The sequence below is a fragment of the Charadrius vociferus genome, unplaced genomic scaffold, assembly GCF_000708025.1.
Source record: "Charadrius vociferus isolate BGI_N301 unplaced genomic scaffold, ASM70802v2 scaffold201, whole genome shotgun sequence".
NCBI classification, from domain to species: Eukaryota; Metazoa; Chordata; class Aves; order Charadriiformes; family Charadriidae; genus Charadrius; species Charadrius vociferus.
The window spans coordinates 3,277,705-3,300,046 of record NW_009646936.1 but is presented as its reverse complement, the minus strand read 5'-3'; the positions used below and the strand labels follow the sequence as shown (position 1 = coordinate 3,300,046).

General features: G+C 41.1%; 1 protein-coding gene across 6 annotated transcripts in view; it reads right to left on the bottom strand.

Moving 5' to 3' along the window:
* APP (amyloid beta (A4) precursor protein) overlaps positions 1-22,342 on the bottom strand; it is a 188,062-nt gene that overhangs the window by 144,711 nt on the left and 21,009 nt on the right. For all 6 annotated transcript variants that reach the window (XM_009894907.1, XM_009894905.1, XM_009894906.1 and 3 more), the window contains exon 2: positions 13,728-13,857. In XM_009894907.1, the coding sequence (XP_009893209.1) occupies positions 13,728-13,857 (130 nt within the window). The remainder of the gene's footprint in view (positions 1-13,727; positions 13,858-22,342) is intronic.

Here is a 22,342-nt window from a genome sequence, read left to right as displayed (position 1 = left end):
GATATGACCAGCGGGAAGACGGCTGGTGTCATCCCAGCACAGCTCCGCAGACACTGCCCACAGCCCTTCAATCCCGGCATGCCATTTTATGGGAGCGCTGCTAGGTGTGAGCCTGGCTGACACGACACTGTACCTCCTCCTTCGTCTGTCGGCAACGAGGTCTGATGAAGGAACATGTGCTCGACCTGAGCGACTTCCAGCACAGCCCCGTAACGCTGCCGTGCCTCCCCTTGCCAGTTAGGTCCCATTTATCCTTTAAGGGCAGATAAACGCTGAGGCGCTGCGCTGTCATATCGCAAGTACTAGCTTTATCAGTCCTCTTTGCCTGAAGGGCAATGTGCCCTAAATGAGAAATACTTTACTGAAAATTAACCAAGTTCTTTCCTACACTTACTGAAAGTCATTTCACAAACACTTTTCCAAGGTTACAGATGAACTCTCTGACACAAACTTTCCCCACAAGTGCAGCTATCCACTAAGAATGAGAATGTAAGGGCATATTTATAAACAAATGTCGAAAGACTCTTAACGAAGGACAAAATATTTTCCACAGAAAGCCACTTAAAGCATTAAATATGGGGTTTTGCCTGCCTACATGTCCTGGTCTGAGGTAAAACAGGACCAATTTTGTTCAGTAACTTTGCTTCTTAGCTGGGTCTCTTCTAACTACTGAAATGAGCAGCATATTGAGCAGACACTGTTCTCAGAGTGACAAGACCTACATTGATAGCTGATGCCCAGCCATGGTATGCAGAGAGGCCCTTGCTTATACTTATTGCTATAACACCCAAGGCCAGATAACTTTGTTACTTGCCCCGTTGGAGGGTCGGAAGCGAAAAAGCGTAGTGGGGTCCCACCTGTGGGGAGGAGTGAACAGGACAGGACACCCCAAACTGACCAACGGGCTATTCCATCCCATCTGCCTCATGCTCAGTATAAAAGCTGAGGGATCAAAGGGTCAGCTCTCTTTCTTCAGTGACCGGCTTCCGACGAGGACTCCGTCTGCCTTTGATCCCAATCCTGAACCCAGATCTGGAATCCAGTTCCCGTCCATCACCGAGTCCAGTCTGGGACTTCCCCAGTGGCAGCCAGTGTTGTGACTGTCATCCTGGGAGCTTGATATGGTTTTGAATAGCTTTCATTATTCTTTTTATTTTATTGTTAGTATTTCATTAAAGTAGTTTAGCTCCTTCTAAACTTGTAAGTTTCTTTTTGCCTCCTCTGCTTCTCTCTTTGAAGAGGGGTAGGAAGGAACATCTGTCACTTGCTCAATGGCCAGTTCAGCCTAAACCACAACACTACATTAAAAAGGCAAATATGGAGATTAATTCATACCAGCACTCTGAAAACAAAAAACTAATACATACACTGTTGGTTATAGTACATATACTTTTTTCTCATTCTGTTGGTATGGTTAACAAACTAAGAACCCTTTTACTGTGATATTTAAAAAGACAAACATTTTTAATGAAAAGTAATTCTGATGTCTTGGTGAAAGTATTGTGACATAAAAAAATACCAAGTGTAGAAACCACTTTAGAACTTAAAAGCAATAGAGCTTAAATGCAAGGCCACCTCTAAATTACATGGGCACAATAATGCTGTTGAAAGTAACGAAAAAAACAACATGGACATAACATAGAACTCAAGGTGCACAACAGCAGCTTTTGTCTAGATGCTGCTGATACCCTGGAAGTATTGCTAATTTAGGTTTCATGCAATGAGAGGTGGTTCAGCTGTTCCCACACCCAAGGGGACTCCAAAAGCAGTAACAGACATATACAATGACAAAACCCAAGGAACCACACCAAGCACTCCCGAAGAATTCACCCATTTGCTTCTGCACAAAGTAATGGTGAAGCGGAATCACCACCGTGCTCACTGTTTCCTGCATACGTGGGACAGAGGACAGTGCAGCCTCAGTCAAGAAATAGGTATTTACAAAGCATGTCACAAGCCTAAACCACTCTCCCACAAGACTCTGGAAATGCGGTTTCAATAGCATCACTCATAACAAAGAGGCTCCTTCCCACGACCATGGCTTTTTCTCTGGATTTCAAAACTTGAAACATTATTATTCTGAGTTTCCCTATTTTATTCAGTTGCAATGTTGGATTTGATGCACAGGAAGATCACCAGCACTTAAAATAGATACAATAATGTTCTTTCATCCTGCTTACAAGATAATGGACTTCAAATAAAGACTAAAGAAATCTTCAGCCACATACGGGATGGAAACAGAGTGTGTGTGTAATCTTAAGGATTTAAGGGTTTTGTTTGTTTGTTTGGTTTGGTTTTGGTTTTGTTTTTTTTTTTTTAGAAAATTAAATGCAGCGTAAGGAAACATGGAATCACAGATCTGCATTTTTCACTGAAAAGGGGAAATTAAAGACCATTAAATATTCATCAGATACTACCAATGGGGAAACCAATGACCATTTTTGTTATACAACACAAAGTCATCTTGGTTTAGCTGAGCTTTAAGTAGAACATCTCACAGCAGTGAGGTCATCTGACAAACAGAGCAACAGGATCTTCCTTCAACACAAATGAAGCATCATCAGGAACAACCCTCAGTCTGTCTGTAACAGTCATAATTGAAAATGCTTTACTAAAGCAAATTTTATTGCAATTTGTTGAAAAATAAATTATAAAACAGAAGCTAAGTTGAGGCAATTACACCTTTCTTTACATTTGATGGAGCATTGAAAGGTGTGTACACCTTACTGCTCAGAACCCAGAGCATGTTTTTGCTGTGACAGAAGGGTATTCCCCCTCCCCCCCCCCTCCCCCCCTTAAGTGCTACCTTGACTTTGTGCTAGAACAGACTGATATTGCTCCCAGGAAGGATCACAGAGTCTCTCTCTGTCTGCGTGGCTCAGGTAGCATCAAGCGAGATGTGAAATGAGATGATAGCAGACGCATGGCAGAGCTGATGAAGAGCTGAGGGGCGACACTAGCAAGACTGGCTTGGATAGCAGCCGTCGAGAGGAAGCAGAAGAGGGCGTGCTGAGAGGAGATGGATGCCAAGCGAAGAAGTGGAATACTCGGAAAGGAGAGGTGAAGAAACATCAGTGCCTGGGGGCAAGGAGACTTGAGTGGAAGGGTGATGGACAAGACAGTAGCACCTGGTGAGCCAAAGAAGGGAGTGAGGCTGGAAAACCTGGTGTGAGAGAGACTCAGTAAGAACAACAGGACAGGGGCAGCAGCCCGCAGAGATATAGAAAAGCGGGAGAGGAGCAGGTTAGAGGGGATGAGGCTAAGAAGTCTGTAAATAAGCGCTCTTTGACATGGGAAAGGAACCCACATAAGCACAAGAATACCTATCTTGGTCCAAAAAAACCTTTTGGATCAGGTGGTCAACAGCAGGTATCTACAACATAACATCAAAAAAGGGTGTAAAGTGTAGAAGAGCATGTGGCAGTGCTTCCCCAAGGCAACATTTCACCACCACCTCCACAGATACAAGACTAAGGTCCCTAACACCTGATGAGTTATCCTGTAGTGAACTGTCCTGTTGGGCTTTGAACCTTTGTAGGCTCTCAGCACCCACAAGAGTCTATGGCAGAGGGACAAGGAGCTCCTATACACACTGTGGAACAAAATACACAATTACTTCTGTTTGCTTGGAGCCTGAAGCTTGCTAGTCTCGTTTGATAACCCAAGGTCTCATTGTGAAAGATAGGGTGAATGACCATTCCATCCACCCTCTCCAAGCTACTCATGACTTTGCAGAGCACTGTCAGAGCCTCCAGGCATCTTCCTTTCTATGCTGGAAAGTTTTAATCTAGCGTGTCATTTTCTCTACAGGAGACATGTCATACTTTAAGCACTCAACATCACTCTTTAAACTCTTCAATTTCTACTACATATATATATATATCTTACGAGGAAGACAAGAACTGCGCACAGTGTTCACAAATACAGTTAAGTCCATAATTGACACAGTGGTACAGTTATGTTCTATGCCTTGTTCCCCATTCCTTTCCTAATAAACCCTAATACTGCTTTTTTGGCACTAATGTACCTATGTTTTCACAGAGTTACTAATACCTGAAGTCTCAGTCCTGAGAAGCTAGAGGCTACTCACAGTATCACCATACACACTAAGATAAGATTAATTTATTTTATGCTTCCCCCATGTACACTGCCTTTACTACATCAATTTTCGCCTGCCATTTTACCTCCAGTCAATCAATATCAAGACATCTGAAATTCTTCATAGTTTGCCTTTATTAATTCTACTCTGAATAACTTAAGTGTCATCATCAAATGGGTCACCTCATGATTTACCCTCTTTCCCAAATCACAAATATTTTGAATGTCACGAGTACAAGAACTGATCCCTTGAGATTCTACTGGTGACCTTTCTCCACCTTGAAAATGGACCATTAACTCCTGCCTTTTTTATCTTTCTTCCTATTTAGCCACGTAAGAGTTTTCTCTTCTATTCCATGGTAGATTAATTTCTTTAATAGCTTCTGGTAATGGACCTTGTTAAATTTCTTTTGAAAAATCAAAGTAGACACACTATCCATTTGCCTACCTACTCCTTTAAAAAAAACCTGTAAGAGCTTCTTCCTCAATATCATACTCAATGACACGTCCAATATTCCTAGATGTTCAGCACTTCCAAAAAGCACCACCACCCCCAAACAGGCTTACTGAAATACATTTCCAGGATCTTCCCTAGCACCTCTTAGAAATAGCCAGTGATTCCCATCACTGACTCTTCTTTCGCAGTTAACAACTGCATTAAATCTGTTGGCAACATTCAATCCTCCTCTGAGATCAGAATGTATTTAGCGTGAGATCTTACCACTGCTTTCAGTCAGGTGATAGAAATCTGTGGGAAGATGCTCCACATGCAAATCAATTTAATGACATGTGGTAAGATGTACATTTCCTTTCTCTCCCTCTCCCCATCTTTCCTTCCTAAAAGGCTAAGGAAACAACAAACTTTAATTAATTAGCAGAATTTTGCCATTGCAAAATTAACTACTGTATGTTGAAGGAAACACCAAAAAAGAAAACCAAACCAAGGATGAATCAGCTCTGTGGCACTACAAAGATGCTCGGAAGTTCCTGGTTTCTCTGTTCCAAAGGCTGGATGTGTACAATGATCAAGCTGTGAAACTTACGCAGTGGCTTCATGCATTACTCAAGTTGTGTGTATGTGTGAATGCACACAGCAAAATTGAATCACAATACTTTGGGTTGGAAGGGACCTTTAAAGGTCTTCTAGTGCAACCCCCTCACAACTAGATCAGGTTGCTCAGAGCCCAGACCAACCTGACCTTGAACGTTTCCAGGGATCGGGCATCTACCACCTCTCTGGGCAACCTGTTCCAGTGTTCCACCACTCTCATACTGGCTGTCCATGCTTCTTTTGACACAGCCCAGGATATGGTTGGTTTTCTAGGCTGTAAGTTCACATTGTCGTCTCACGTCCGGTTTTTCATCCACCAGTACCACCAAGTCCTCAGCAGGGCTGCTCTCAATCCCTTCATCCCCTAGACTGTATTGATACTAGGGGTCGCCCCCACCCAGGTGCGGGACCCTGCACTTGGCCTTGTTGAACCTCATGAGGTTCACACAGGCCCACTTCTCGAGCCTGTCCAAGTCCCTCTTCATAAAGAATCTTTGTGTGCACGCGTACATGCACACACGCTGTTTCAAGTGCTCTACCATTTGGAGCCTGACTATCAACAAATACTTTTGGTTTTGAAGCTTCCCCCCAGTCTTTCTCCAGCCTCCCAACTATAAACTAGGGATGACACTCCTCACCTCATGACCTTTGTGAAACTAAACCTGTGCCTCTAAAGTGCTCGGGTAAGGTTAGAGAAACTTTGAGAGGAAAATTACTTTTGTCTTCAGGCAGGATGTGAGTGGCAAGCAGTAATGAAGGCTGTGGGAGAGGCTGAGCCAGGAGGTCAGAAGAACACACTGAATAGCTCATTCAGGCACATACATCGGGGCAGGGCAGGCTGAGGGGCCGCCCGGCAGCCTCCCTGGCACCCCTTGCACAGGAAGGGTCAAATTACGGTCAGGAGGCCACCTTAGCTTCCCCCTTTCCTAATTTTTTGCGTTCTTTCTAACCTTACTAATGCTCTTTCAGCGCTACTTTTTGTGGTTAACTCATTTTTATATAAAAGCACTGCAGAAAAAGCAGGAACATGCTGTTTTTAATCCGACACGGTCAGCCTGCACAGTTATAAGAGACAGAAAACTTAGACCAGCTAGCATTGGTCATTCAAGCAGAAACAGATTTCTCTTTTCAAACCCCATAACATTTAAAAATAATAAAAAAGAAACAATATTTACTACAATTTGTAATGCTGTTATACTAGATAGCTATGAAGAAAGACTTTCACATGTCAGTGACCGCTATGCTCCCTGTGAGCTGTTCCTGAATTGTATACACCACCTGTTCTGGTTTCCTTTGTCCACTGTAAGGACAAATAAGCCCCTCATTTTCAATATTTACTTATAAGGAATTATTTTACTGCTTTAGGAGTAGATCTGCAGAACTGTTACGTTCAAGATCTCAAAAAGTTTTTGTGTTTTGACCTTTTCCACAAATTATCTTTTTATTAAAGCCTTAACGCAGTCACCAAACAGGTAAAACATGTACACCCTAAAAATGCACAGAAAAACACAAGTTCAGATTTATTTCTTCTGGGCTTATTGTGCAAAAATAAGAAGTTTTGTATTTACTCTTAGCCACACATAAAGGCACATTCTGGTCACCACCAGAATGCTAGCTTTGCTTTATCTCTTTACTTCAAGATTTCCATGCTTTCAGCGAGGATTTGGCTAAACCAACAGCTGATGTTTCTCTCAAGTGAGGAGGTGGAAGCCTCCAGAAACAGATCCATGACTGCTTGAGGAATTTTTGTCCTACTGGTGAGCAATCTCATTCAGGATTTCTCTGCCCACTCCCCATCACTTCCTCCAGCTGATGGTATTCTGTCCACTGAAACACACCAAAGGCCGCTTTAATGGTTTATACAGTCCTGCTCTGCAAAGAAAATACTTGGAAAGACACAGTTATAAACCATGAGCCAATTCAGCTGCTTTATCTTTTTATTAAAGATAAACTTGTTATTGTTTGTATGAATGATCAGTAACTCAACTGATGCTTAACAGCTGCATTTTCTCTATGATGGAAGCTGACCATAAAACTGACGCCAACAGAGTTCAGGTATATACAGAAAACCATTTCTTTTCAATGAAGCATGTCAGGGCATACTCTTAATTACACCACTGCACAGAAGAACATTTAAAAACACACTTGATGAATTGAGGCCCTAAAAGCTTGCTGCAATTAGCTCAGCCATGAGGATGCAGAAACAGGAAAAAACTCTGACCACCAGCACAACACCAAAGAGCTGCTGGTGTGCAGCCAAATGCGGTTTCGGACCTGGGCAGGTCCCTGCTAGGGAGCACCTGCCAAGGCTCTGCTGCAGTGGAAGCACACCAGTGTGTCAGGACACCTCGTTATCCTGTAGCGCTTGCAGTTTCACAAAAAAATATGTGCCTAGCCTGTGCAGGCAGGGATTTCTCATCAGCCCACCCAGCACTATACCAAAAATACCACTAGTAGGCAGGAATATTGTCTGTGAGAGAGGAAAGAAGAGAGATGAAATATTTCTCCCAATGAGTAGTTGCGCCTTTCACTGTGCCTAGGATTTCTCTACCTGTGGTCTCCCTACTAAGCAATTCAGATTGTTAGTCTTTTTGGAGATCCTCTCCTTCCTGTCAGCTAGTGCTGTCAGAAAAACTAGACATGATGTCGTCTGTCATTTCAAAATGAAGTGCATATTTTTATTTCAGGAAAAGAGTGTGGTGTGAGGCTTGTCTGCATCACTCACATGGCTGAGTGGAGACTGAGGCAAGCTGGAGGCAGATAGCTAAACTAGCAAGGACAGGAAACTCCAAGACAATTATTTAATGTCATTCTGTTGATTAGGCACTGCATGGAAAAGCCAGTGGAAAGTGCTTCCCAAAGTATCTGGAAGAGAAGCTTTGCCATTGCAGAAATAGGTGCACTAGACAGTGAGCTGAGAAAAAAAAAAAGCAAGTACTGCCATGTAGCAGAAGTAAATAGTCATTTCACACACCTGTGTGAAAAAACTCAGTTAAAATTGAAAGCAAACTACAAGATGAACCAAAAGAACTGTCAATTACATATCTCTCTATTTAAATGATTCATTCCAGGCATAACCTTGGTGTTTTCTTTGGTATAATTGGCTAGGCATGCGTATCAAAACCTGAGTACGCCTTTTCTTCTGACATCAACAACTGGTTAACTTTGCAAGCTGTTAGAGTAATAAAGCATGACAAGTTAATAAATATTTTCAAAGACGTTTTTGTTAAAACCAGAAACAGAAGCCAGCTTTTCACTTCATAACCAAACAGCAAGATACATTTGTCATATAACCTAATCCACTTGTTTGTGAACAAACGATTGCAAGTAATCACATTTTGATTGACAGAGGCTACATACATAATGATATTCCAATACATCTGGATCCTACAAACACTGCCTGAATAGCGTGCTTAGCAGTATACGTTAACAGGATAACAAAACGGAGTCACACGTGAGTATGCAAGCAAGCACTTCATGCAGCGCAGTTAATCAATGCTCTGGTAATTCCCCTTTACTCCACCTCGCAGTTGTTTTGTCTGCCATGCCTACAGATCGACCCACGAACATCTGCATAATTTAGCTTCTCCTCTCTCTTCAGGGCTACAATGTACAATGAGCAGCTAGGCTGGGGTGTATTTCACCACCAGCAAATTATATATCATCTATTCAGCAAAGTACGGGCATACATTTATCCAAGGTATTCAAAGAACCATGGCACTGAGACAAGGATGCCCACTCCTGCCGCCAGCCAGGAACACAGAGTGAATTACTTCATTTCACAGCCCACACTGCACAAATTCGCCAGCTGCTTTTCCTCAGGCAAGAAGTGAAGAGAGGAGAGCGCAAACAGAACTGCTTATTGCCCACGCTGCCCCAACACAGGCAGAAATCCTGCCCTCCTGCTGCAGCCAGTGGCAGATGTCCCTCCAACATTAACAAGGCCAGGTTTGCAGCCACAATATTTTTCAAGAGCAGTTTCCATATTTTTCAAGAGCAGTTTCCATAAAATGAAGTGGAAAACATGGGCTTCTTGGCACTGCCTGATGAAACCCTGCAGCCCGTGCCCCACAGCAACTGTCACCATTTTGCAGGGTTTGGTCTTAAAAGCACCTGCTTTTTGCATGCTGCAGGTGTGGAGATGCCAGCACGCACAGCCGACACCGTGCCAAGGACGCACTGCAGATCTTCGGTCTTCTGCCAGCACATCTCATGGCTTATCATCTTTGCCTGAGCCCCGAAAACACATTCGTGGCTCTATGTCAAGCAGCACACTCCTCACTCAAATAGCATAATTTAACCTTTTAATCTTTGTATTACTAAAAAAAAAAAAACAACCCAAAACCCTCCAAACCCAGATTTTTTTTTTTTCCTTGAAGACAGCAGTCTGACAGCATCATTCAAGAGACCTAAATATTCACCTAGATTCCTATTTCTGTCATAACAGAGCTTCGAGCCATAATAAGCACCACTGGAAGATGTGATTTTCTAAAACCTGGAAGTTAAAGATCGTTTTAAGGCAAATGCCTTCACTGTGTTCAGAAAGGTAACTAAAATTTACTAAACAATTTGCTTTTCACAAGAAGTTTCCCCCCTTCAATGAACTGAAACTGTACAGCAATTCCCCGTGTCCCTGGAAGCATGCACTGAATACATTGGTAAATCAGATTTATTGCATGAGAAGATTTTCTCAAAGCTTGCAGTTTTAAGAACATTGCAAAGCCCTGCACGCAGGCACAAAATTGTACCTTCAATTAAACCAGCAATGCTTTCTTCTTTGGGTTCAGTTAGAACATTTTTAGGGGGCATATCTATGTGGTCACTGCAAAGACACAGCTGACTCAAATAAGGGGCTTTCATTTTGTCTTATTTAAATTATTGCTTTTATGCTTTAGTTGCATCCACCTAAGAAAAGAAAATATGAAGCTGCATAATCCAATTAATCTGATCAATATTACTAAAGTATATTGCTACAAATAGCTGCAGTAAATACCATCATGCACAAGTCTCAGAGAAAAAACTAATGGAGCAGCCAAGTGCTGTAGCAATATGCTCTCTCTGCATCTCGGAAAGCCTCACCTGAAGACTGGGATGCAATTGGACTGTAAAGATGCTCTGGCCTGAAAGCAGACATGTTTCTGTCACTCACTGTTTCTCACCTCTGTAGAAAACAAATGTCCAGATGGAAGAAACTATGAGCTGACTCAAGATACTGACAGTGATTCTCAAAGCAAAGTAAAATTTATAATGCTCAACCCTGCAATCAGCTGCCAACCGCCAAACTTTCTTTTGGCATCTTAATTCTTACCAGAGTCAATGGATTTAATGGTGGTCTACATCGAGGGTCTACTTGCACTAAAATTATTGAGGAATGGGCACTGCCAGTGCCCCAATTCTGAAATTGCCCACTAGCAGCTAACACACCACGGATAGCGGAGGCACGCGCAGAGCTGCCAGGCAAGATCCCACTTCTAAAAAACTTATATTTAACCTTGAAGTACTATTAGCAGGAGATAAAGAAATGGAAAAAAAAAAAAAAGCTCTCAGGACTTAACTCCGTAACAAATAAGATTTAGAAGAAAGTATTCAAAGACAGACAGTACTGCTTATGGTGATAGTTAATAAAATCAGTATCCCAATACTGACCTGTCTGTGCAGGCTACAAGATTAGTTACCAAAATGAAAAAAAAAAACAACCCAACAACATGATATTGCATAAAATTATTTAAAGAGCTAATCTGTTGAGGCAATGAGACACTGACAGACTGAATTCAATCAATTCCCTGCCTCCAGTCTACTGCCTTGACATACAAGGCAGGAAGAGTATTCAAGGTATTTGACCACAACTTTTAGACTACAGACAAATCAAAGTAATAAATTAAGAGTGTAACTGTCCAACCAGAAAAGTAAACGAAGTCTTTCTTAAAACCCCCAAACTACACTTTTATTTTTTCCTTCAAGACTTCCTCTCCTTTCAGAGGACCTGTTCATCTTATGACCAGCTTCACCACTGTGAAGGCAGCAAGCCAAAAGGAGAGGACAACGTGGGCTGCTAGCAGTAGATGAACACCAAGCTGCTGGGTACTAGCAAGCCTGACTTACCATGATGGGCTGTACTCCCAGCCTCACACATGGGAAAAAGACCCAATCCTCCAGCCTCCTCTAATGCACTTTCACCACATACAGGAAAGTCCAACTTTAACTACACACAACAAGCAGAAGGCTGTTTGATGGGGAAATGACAGCTAATGGCTACATTCACCATTTTTCCTCCAGCAGAAGTAATTGTGTGGCCACTCTTCTCACAGTAAACTCTTGGGAACATCAGTATCTAAGGCTTTTGTTTCTATTATTTTTATTCTAGTCAGGGTCAAAAGATGAATAGCAGCATAGAAGGATGACAAAAAACAAACACATGCAGACACAACTGCATACACCTCAATTACAAGGAAATCAGACAAAAAACTAGAACATGAGGGAGATTTTAAAATATAAAATAGGAGCTAAGGGCAAAGCATTAATGGGCATGAGGTATTTAAATGTCTTTAAAATTTTTGCTTCCAGCAAGCAAAGCATACCTTGCTCCCTAAGATAGCAGACATTTAACTCCTGATAGTTTTTCATTCAAAACCACAACTCAGGAAAGACACCTTAAAAGTCCAAGTCCAGTTCCTCACTCCTGCAGGGAACTGCATATAATTCTGTTCATAAATTTATGAACTTCTAAATTACTAGACTTCATATTCCTTTTACCAGAAGACTGTTGGAGCTCCTCACTTTTGCAGAAACTTCCTTATAATTTCCAGATTAAATTTATTCATGGCCAATTTATATTCATTTGCTTTTGTGATGACATTGTCTTTTATCTTAAATTAGGTTGTAAGTTCTCCAGGGCACTAACCACATCTACATAAGTAGAGGGAGTCCTGAGCATAATAGTTCCCTGATTGTAATTCAGAGCTTTGCTTATGATAACAATACAATAAATAATAAAAATTAGTTCTTATAGTTCCACTAGTCTGATCTTCTTCTGCCAGATCTCTAATTAGTGCAAGTGCACTGACATGGAATCTGATCAAATACCTCATGATGAAGCTAGATGAGACCACGGTTCTGCCCCACCTCTAACAAGTTGCTTATCTGTCTCTGCGAATATATCAACACTACAAGCTGATGTTTTTATCTTGAATGTGGAAAACTAAAGAAAACACAGTAACAAATGGGTAGAAGAACATGTCCTTTTTAGAACAAAAACTTTTGGTGGAAGTGACCAGCTCAACTCATGTAGAAGTCTGGGAAACACACAGTAGGCTCCTTCCTGCAGTAAGGAATCATATTATTAGAGGCAGGTCCTTCCCCCCACCAAAAGTCTTAAATTTGGGTTCTCCTAGAACACTTTTGCTCAGAAGAAACCAGTCATTCTTACCTGCAGTAAGTAGTATCAACACTCGTATACTGCAGAGGTCTATAAACACCTGTTTCATATCCATACAAACAAACATCAGATCTAGAAACTACCAAGCAATCACATTTCCCTGATACTTCTTAGCATAGATTTTGCACATCTGCTGTTTTGGCACCTTTGACCATAGTGGTAACATGCTTAGTCTGCAGTCCTATCTTTGTTGTGAATTGGCACGCTCACTGCTTGGGCACCAGGCAGAACATGCCATGTGTTTTACCTATTCTACACAAATGAACAAAAATTCTAGAAAGATTGCATATTTTCTGGATTTCTTTCATTATTTATTTCATGGAATAACTGCCTGAGTTGCTTTCCACACAACATTTTAGATGCCCTGGCTCAGTAGAAAAGCAAGTTCCAACTCTGAACTCCAGCATTTAAACATGAAACTAGGCAGCCAATTTACCACAATTCAAATGGTAGTGGTAAAGCAACATAGCTCATGGAATAATCTCAAGAAAATGTTGTGCCTAGAATGTTAATGAAAACAACAAATTAAACTGATTCTGTTTTCTGGATGCTGACAGAAAGCTAACAGAGAAGCAAAGGTTAAGAAAAAAAATGAAGGACAACCTCCCATTTAAATTTGTAAATTAATTCAAAGCACCAAGGACGCAGGAGGGAATAGCAAATAATGGCTACAAAAATGAAGTTGCAGGAAGAAACATGGGACTTTGTAATCTAGCTTTTACTTGCTTTCAATAAAACCAGATTCACATTGTCTTTCACAGTAAGAGACCAAATATTAGATACTGAAAAAATAATGGGGAAAAATATTTATTTAGGGGAAAAATATTTATTTTGCTTATAGCAAAAAAACTGTAAACTGGGCACATACATGCATGTCTACATGGGAGGAAAAGAGGAGGACAAAAGGCAGGAGATTAAGTAGAAGCCTGGTTTTCAGTCACTCATTAAAATAGCATCAGGAAGAACAAGACTATTTTCTCCCTAGCAAATGTAGTTCCAAAGGACTGAACCATTGGACAACACCAACTTCACAGAAGATAATAATACAGAGATATAAAGAATAATAGTGCAGACTATCTTTTTCATTAAGAGACTGAATAAACAAAGAGCAGAAAAAAACAGACTGAAAAAACTATCACTCACCCAAACACCTATAGGGAACCACAATATGTGGGTGACCGTTGCACTGCTTCCATCCCCTCTTGCACCAGTTCTGGATCGTAACTGGTTGGTTGGCTTCGACAACGTTGGTGATTTGTAATTCAGGGTAGACCTAGCATGGAAAATATAAACAAGACAAATGTTATCACCAGTATACACTCTAGGTCGTGCAGTATAGTTACAAGTGTTTGTAACGTGGATATCACAATACAATACTAATTTTCCTATCTTCTCCCTCTTCTGCTGTAAAATGTATTTCCGTTTACGTCATGGTATGAATATGTGCACTTACCTGGAAAGCTGGTGTGTTTGTTCATCAGTAAAAACATGGGGCTGCCAGCTCAGAATATGATGGTGGTAACAGCTGGCTGCTAAAGTATAATTTGTCCAGTTACACCCGCTTAAGCTAAAGATCACCTAAACAGGTATTTCATGGTTGGCTAAAATACACTCTCCTCCTTATCTAGGCTATCGCTGTCCTTGCAAAACTCCATATATTGAGCCTAATCTCCATACATCTAAAATTAACAGCATGCCTTTACATTTATCTCAATCATTTTAACAAACATCGTAGCTCTTTCCCACTGCAGTCTGTATTTGTCTGTTGAATCAGTTATTCATATTTAGGTTTACATCACCTATATAAACCTATTTCCAAATTCCCTAAATTGCTGAGATCAAAATACTATCTCCTCTTAATACTGCAATACACTTCTACACCCACAACCATGCCACCAGCAAACTGGGTGACTAATTTATTGGCAAGCCACAACTTCGATCAAGCTACATATTTAGCTTTTTACCTCCCTCGGTCCCTTTATCCCACCCCTCTTTTTTAATTTTACTGTCAATGGCTCATCTGGTCTCTTTTGTCAAGGGCAAGTCTTAGCCACTGATCTTTCGTGTGGACTCACTTCCCAGTCAGCTTCTATGAGTTCATCTACACACGCATTTCAGTTCATTGGGAGCACATTACCTCATGCTATGCTGCAGTTCAGCTGTGGAAGGATTTGAGAGCCTGCAAACCGCATTCCTTATGGATAATACTGAAGGAGAATATGGTGCTCCTGGAGCACACCTAGTGGAGGGTTAGTCCACGCCACCAGGCTAGAGCTGACCAAAGCAAAGCCTGCAAAGCACACCCAGCATAGATGCTCACAGAACGGTCAGGGTTGGAAGGGACCTCTGGAGATCATCTAGTCCAACCCCCCCGCCAGAGCAGGGTCACCTACAGTGTTGCACAGGATGGCATCCAGGCAGGTCTGGAATGTCTCCAGAGTGGGAGACTCCACAACCTCTCTGGGCAGCCTGTTCCTGTGCTCTGCCACCCTCCTCAAAGTAAAGAAGTTCCTCCTCATGTTTAGATGGAACTTCCTATGTTCAAGTTTGTGTCCATTACCTCTTGTCCTATCACTGGGCACCACTGAAAAAAGACTGTTCCGATTGCCGTGGCACCCTCTCTTTAAGTATTTATAAGCATTAATAAGATCCCCTGCTTAGTCGTCTTTTCTCTAGACTAAAAAGACCCAAGTCCCTCAGCCTTTGGTCATAAGAGGGATGTTCCAATCCCCTAATCATCTTCGTAGCCCCAGCTGCTTCATTCTGCACTCTCAACTCTCATCACACCACACCAGTTGCTAGCTCAGCCTATGGCTCTCGCGTTTGATTTTTCAAATCAGCAATCTACCAGTCCTAACATCAATCTCAGAAGACACTATTTTTCCTTTGCCTTTCCTCAAGCAATCCTTACCAATCTCCACATATGTCAGATCTAAGGATTTAGGTGAACTGAAAACTACAGTCTACTCATACCTACCTGTGGAAAAGAAAAACAGAAATAGTAACCCTCCAGAAAAGGAACATAATCCCAACTAAAGAGAGCTGGGTCAAGACCGGGTGAATTCCGGGAGTCCAAAACTGATGCTTGGAGAACCACTGTAAAAGATTCTCACACCAGCCCTGCCCTGAGGAAAACGGATTCATCTCAATCCCATATCTCCCCCAAGCCCACAGCACCCCAGTGGACTGGTGCCTCCTGGCACTCCCCTAACCCAAAGTTTAAAATGTAACCATGGCAAAAATGAAGCAATCAGGCTATTTAACTGCAGCTCAAGTAAAAGTTTCAAACTTTGAAAGACACTACCAAACAACGGTACAGATTTTTCAGATTTGAGATCAGTAGTCTTTGAATGAGTGTGGCCTGGTCCACAGGCATGATAACTTCTTACTTCCATTAACAGACAGGAAGGAGCTAGTATAATTGTGAAATGGAACTATATTAACAGCTTAATGCACAAAACAAGGCCAGGTACAATAACCATGCCAAGGAAATTACTACAGAGAGAAACACTTCTTAAACAATGTTGTTTATGCTAAAGAGATTGAACATCAACCTTGCCTTTTATTACAAAACAGCATTCTTCAATCGGATACCTCTTGCTTTGCATAAACACTTCACAAAAGCCCTTTGGTATGTTTTTGTCAACTTCGGGAGAACCCTCAGCTCACTACAACGGAGGCTTCACGTGCAACTCTCTATGTTAACCCAGCACATAAGATACAGTTCAAGCCCACAGAGCAGAACTGAAATCTTAAGAGTGAACATTTCCTGCACTCAGGAGATTGTACCTTTGCTTTGTTCTTTTTGTCAGCAGGTGACCAGGGCCGATGGTCATCATCCACATTACAAATATACCACCATTTTCACACTACTTGCAGAAAGCGGCTTCAGAGGAACTTGCTGCTCTCCCTGCTCCATCAGTGCTTCAAATACTGAACTCTGAACCGAAACAGCAAGGTTGCAAATTCAAGGAAAGTTCCCCTTCAATCTCTTTATCTTTTCCCTTGGGTCCCCTCAGTTCCACCAAACAGGTCCGCACATGTTTTGACTCTTGTCACAGCACTGCCAAAATGAATTAGGATGTCACCGCAGTGGGAAATTTCACACCTCAGCTGCTATGTAAGTCTTACACTGCAAGGCACCACAGCTGCCTCAAGAGCTAAGAAGCAAGATGCAAGAGAAAGATTTGATTTTCTTTGGACATGGCCTTTAGCACCATCATGCTGCTCTCTTCCAAGTTCATACTTTTGCAGACATCACATCTGAGTAATTACAGCCCACAGTTACATAATACTGGATGCCGTCACAAACCACGCGCTTGATGTATCACAGTGTCACCAACACGTTCTCGTCAGGAACATTTTAACATTCCTCAAGGTTAACTGTCAGTTGTCATGTACAGAGGAAGTAAATGCTTTAAATGAAGACAAATAAAAAAAATTTCATGATGGTTGGACTTGAAAAAGGAAATTAAGAAAAAAAACCACCTCAAAGCAATTTATGCATCCGCAGGAACGTGTACATAGCTTTAAAATGATAGAAAATAGGATTCTGATCCATGAGAACAAAGACACACTTGGTGGCTTTCCTGAGGTGAATTTCTAATGAGTAAGAGCAAACTATTACTATAGAAACTTATTGAAACAATAAGATTGGTGGGGGAAAAAATTAATATATTATTTTTATTTTTGCTATTTCCCAAACCCATCATTTTAACTTCTGGTTAGTACAGTGTACCAAATTCTAAGTAGTTAACAGTATTTGTCAAAAGCACACAAGGACGAAGAAATACAAAGAAGCCTCCTCTTCTGTGTCTACATCAGTTACTAAACTCCTAATTTCCTTTGACAACTCACACAAAGCTTTGTCCACCCTTCACAAGAGAAAACAGGCTTTGAATTTGATTATCAATAGGTTAGAGCCAGCAACACATACACGCTGAGGGAGGTTCCCCTTGCTAGACTTACATAAGGTATTTGCTCTGAATTGAAGTGGGACCTACTTAATGGCACAGAAAAATGAGCCTCTTATTTATTTATAGTGTCCCTAATGAGCCAGTGCTCCTTCTACAGAGTCAGAGTGAGCAGCTCTAGAAAGTTACAGGAGAGCCAAACTTCCAACGTTGTCACAACTTGTTTCAGAGTAATTCCTTCAATATATTTTAAAAGAAGTGGTGGAAGAAACGGAGGTCAACATAACCTAAGACTTCTAACTGGCAATCAAAAGTTACTGCTAGATATTCACTAAATTCTGTTTTCATGACTAAGTTTCCTTATATACTGACTTTAGAAACAAAAATCTAAAAAGCCTCTGCACTCAGACTACTCACAATTTAATGCAATCTTGTTTACATTCGTGTTTACCACTACCAAGTCTGATGACACGTGGATTTAGGATTAAAATGTAGATGTTCTTAATGAAACAAAGGGCATTTTTATCTGTCTACATACAAAGGTGTTGATGATAAAACGGTGACAGTGTTACAACAACCTCCTCAAGTATGTGTTACCTAACAGGAGATTTGGGATTATTTTTGAAACAAATCTGGGAAAACCAAACACATACAGAGTTTGGAGGCAGAGAAAAAAAGCAAAGCAATGAAGTGGCTGGGCCACCACCACCACCGCAGCTACCCCTGATGCCTGTGAGAAGGAAGGAGACCAGTAGAGAGGCCTTTGGGTATGGCCAGCGCAGGCAAATGGGTCCCCAGGCCCCTTGCACACAGGGAGCACTGGGCTGGGGCCGCTCACGTGGGGCGAGGAGACCATTTGAAGAAGGGCAGCAGATGATAGCCACCAGCCAACACAAGCTCCTCGCGGTATGCTGTGGGCAAGAGGAAGGCACAGCTCCTGGGCACATGGGGAGGTGAGGCCCTTCATGCAATAGCAGGCCCGGTGGCAGTGGCAGCAATTCGGGATGACTTGGATAAATGGAAGAGATTCAAAGAAGAGTCAACGAGCAATGACGAGAACTTGTATCCTGCACAGAGGAAGTGCTCAACTCCAAGAAAAGTCCGTTTAGTATGGCCAAGCCTGGCTGCAGTGTACAACCACCTTCAGAAATTTAAAACTCGCGGATGTCTGTATTTATCACATATATAGCTAACAAGAATGAGTTGCCAAGGTGTTGAGATTGAACAACTGTGACCCCGAGTAGCGTAGCCACTACTAGAGGTTTCTCTGTTAAAACAGGGAAATGCCTATTTAACAAGGATACTCCTACTCATCCACCACAATGATACTTGGAAACCCGTCCTATGAACGATGTTAGTCATCTCTTATGATCATCCTGATCCATGCAGAATCCCAAGGTTGGAAGGGACTTCTGGAGGTCATCTGGCCCCGCTCCCCTGCTCCGGGTCACCCAGAGTTGGTTGCCCAGGACTGCGTCCAGCTTCTGAATATCTCAAGGATGGGACTCCACAGGCTCTCTGGGTAACCTCTGTCAGCGCTCAAGTACCAGTATTAAATGCAACTGAAATCTCTAAGAGAGATTTTTTTTTTCTTTTCTTTCTTCTAAAATCAATCCCCAATATATGATTATATAAATAGGTTTCTTCACCCAGTCACACATGCTCAGCAGAAGCAAATGAACTCTGTACATCCTGGTGCAACCTTGAAGTGAAACTTAAGCATAATCATATGAGACAGTCATCTCTGATACTAAAAGACATTTAGATTCAAAAGCATTGTATGTCACCTCTTGATATTATTCATTACACCCTTCATCTTCTAGAGTAACTCTGACCATTCAGAATATTGCTTCTTTTATCATGTTTTCAAACAAATTGTTGAAAGGTTTACAAGGTTAGCTGATGATCAAGAGGTTAGTGGAGCTATTTCAATTTACTTATGCATTTTTTATTACACAATTAAAATAACAATAGAAATAAGTATATATAAATCTTGAAGTACTATCATAATGTATATGATTTGAATTAGCGGTACAGATGCATGCTTACTTCTACTTGAACTTGAGGATCTTTTCCTGTATATTCCAAAAGCAGAACCACCATAGGGAAGAGAACAAGACTGCTGCAGAATAACAAATGGTCTGAGTTACTAATGGGGTCTGTTCCATCCATGGAAACCATTAAATGTAACACATGCACACACTTGCACATACACAGATGTACATGCACCCCTTGTAAAATACAGGGTGGCATTACACTTTAACATACATTATAAAAAAAAAACAACAAAGAAAAAAGAAACAGTATCTTAGACTAAAGAATGTAAAGCATAATCAGAGTCCATCTTCACTAACAATGTGGAATGGCAGAGAACGTGGGCAAGAGGCAAAATTATTGTTTAAAATTAAGGTGCAAAATTAACATGTAATCAGTTGCCAATTTTTATTTAAATACCTTAGTATTTTTTCTCCAAGGTGCATCTCACATCAGTTTGAATTCTGACTGTTCCAAATCAGAGATGTGTATTAGTTTAACTGCCACCAAACGCTGTATCATCCTGAAGTGGACACATTTCCTTATTATCATTTCCTTTAATTGTTTTTCCTTAATCCTTCAGTTGTTTGCTGTACCTACCCATGATATCTTGGCTTAAATTAGATCGCACACTTGGTTTCTATATCTTCCTTTTACCCTAAGCTTCAGCATCTGGCACAGCAAGACTTTGAAGCCAGCTTGAATTGAAATGTAAGGCTCAACTCTCTACTCTCACAACGAGAAAAGGCTGCCCAGTCTCTCCAAAAGCACATTGTCTAGTCTCCCGGCAATGTGCCACTGAAGAACTGGTGCTAATGCACTCCAGATCTGATAGGTATTTATAAGCTGGCATTCTGCTTGAAATCTGTCTCAGGCAGTCAGTGACGGCATGTATCTTAAAAAACTAAACACAAGACTGACCATAGAAATGCTAGAAAGGAATAATCATACAGATAAAAGAAATGAAGAAATCACTGCTGTAAATAGTCAGAACAAAAATTAGGATGGTTTCAGCAGTTGCATGTTTACCAACTTGTATCATTTGAATGCTTTGATTTACACTTAAAGAAAGAGCAAGATATCTGAAATTAGGATACAGTTTGATTACATCCAGACTCTCCCTGTCTGCTCTCCTCCCCTGCCCTCCCCCAAAAAAGGAAAAAAAAAAAAAAAACACCAAGTTGGTCTGTGGAGAAGTTTCCTTCCAACTGAACCATGCAACTTTGTACTTTGAATATTCTATACTTACTGTTACTTTAGCATTGAGAACTTTTCACAGAAATTATCAGACAATTTGCTTTTTAAAATTGTAAACAAAAATCACAAATGAAATTTTTTAATCACTTCAGTGAAGTAGTCTGCAAACAGTTACTGCAAGCACAAAAGAATGCGCACATTTGGTAACCAGTGTTTAGGAAGAATGTGGTCTTAAAATTGCTTGTGGGAAACATCCTTTGACAGCAAGCGTATCTGAAGGATAGCTAAACAATGCTTACACTATGAAGCACTCGTTTCCAGATTAACAAATTATAGTTGGATCAAAACTATTTCTATTCCTTCCTATAGTATATCTTTAAATAAATAAAAAAAATCCTTTTGAGGGTTTTTCTGTCAGAGGGCAGAAAGTAACCTACATGTTAAAACCACAAAAAGACACTAAAGATCAGCTGTTTCCCAGTATTTTCTGTAGATACGTTACTGAAGAGCAGTAACAAGCAGACACGCTGCACTCATTTTTCAAGAGTTTGGTATGTCTGTGCAGAGGAAGTATGCAATAATTATTTCTGTGTGTCCACGTACAGTATCTCTACAAGCTTTCCAACCCATGACTTCAGAAGCAGCGATGCTGCAGAGTCACAGCTGTCACAGATCAGCTGCAGCAGCATCACCACAAGAGCAGCAATGACTCAAGCACAGCTAGCCCTGAATGAAATACCCTGTTCTCAATCTTGCAGTCTGGATCTGCAAAACAGACATCTATACACAGATTTAAGTCATTATACACGTCTCATATCAAGACATTCTAGTTTATTACTGGTTTCTACTAGTACTTTTCTACATTATTATAGAGGGTCTTAGTATAAGGTAGTTTTGAATCTTCATTGATTAATATCTAAACTCAGAAGTGGGACTTGGGAAGCATGGATTTTTAAGAGTCAGGTTATTTTGTTTTACTTTCTGCTGCAAAGTCAGGTAACTTAAAGGCTAAAATTGGTGTCAAATTAAAAACCTCCACAAAAAAAGAACACGAGCCTCAAACTCTTGGGGAAAGAATGTCCCTTAAACTCTCTTATTTACAAATAAAGAAAAAAAAAAGACATTAAATTGCAAAGACTGAACACATGCAACTATGGATGCTTATTACCTTTACACTCACTTCAACAAACCGTCCTAATTTTGTGCCCATTTCTTCAGCAACTGCTGGCCCAAGTTATGATTTTTAACCTTTGCTTTGTGTGCAGCTGCTCTAGCCATAACTCTTGACTAGACGTGTAGGTGAAACAACACTCACTGTCACCATAAAGCACAGTAAACCTCTGGAACATCAGCTCTGCAGTACTCTTGCATTGACACAGAGTTATTAGAGGCACGGGCGTAACCCCTGTACCAAATGGACAAGCGAGGTGGAGAACAGAAGCTGTGCAAGCTTTAGAAAGGTTTTAACACACCAACACAGAAACCATGCTATGTGTGGTCAAGTTGACTACTCCACAGAGTCCCTGAGGTCCAAAATCTGCAGGCAGCAGCTGCTGTGTTTCACAAGAGATGAACTGTATATTGCCATGCTGGCACACCTCCCAACCACCACAT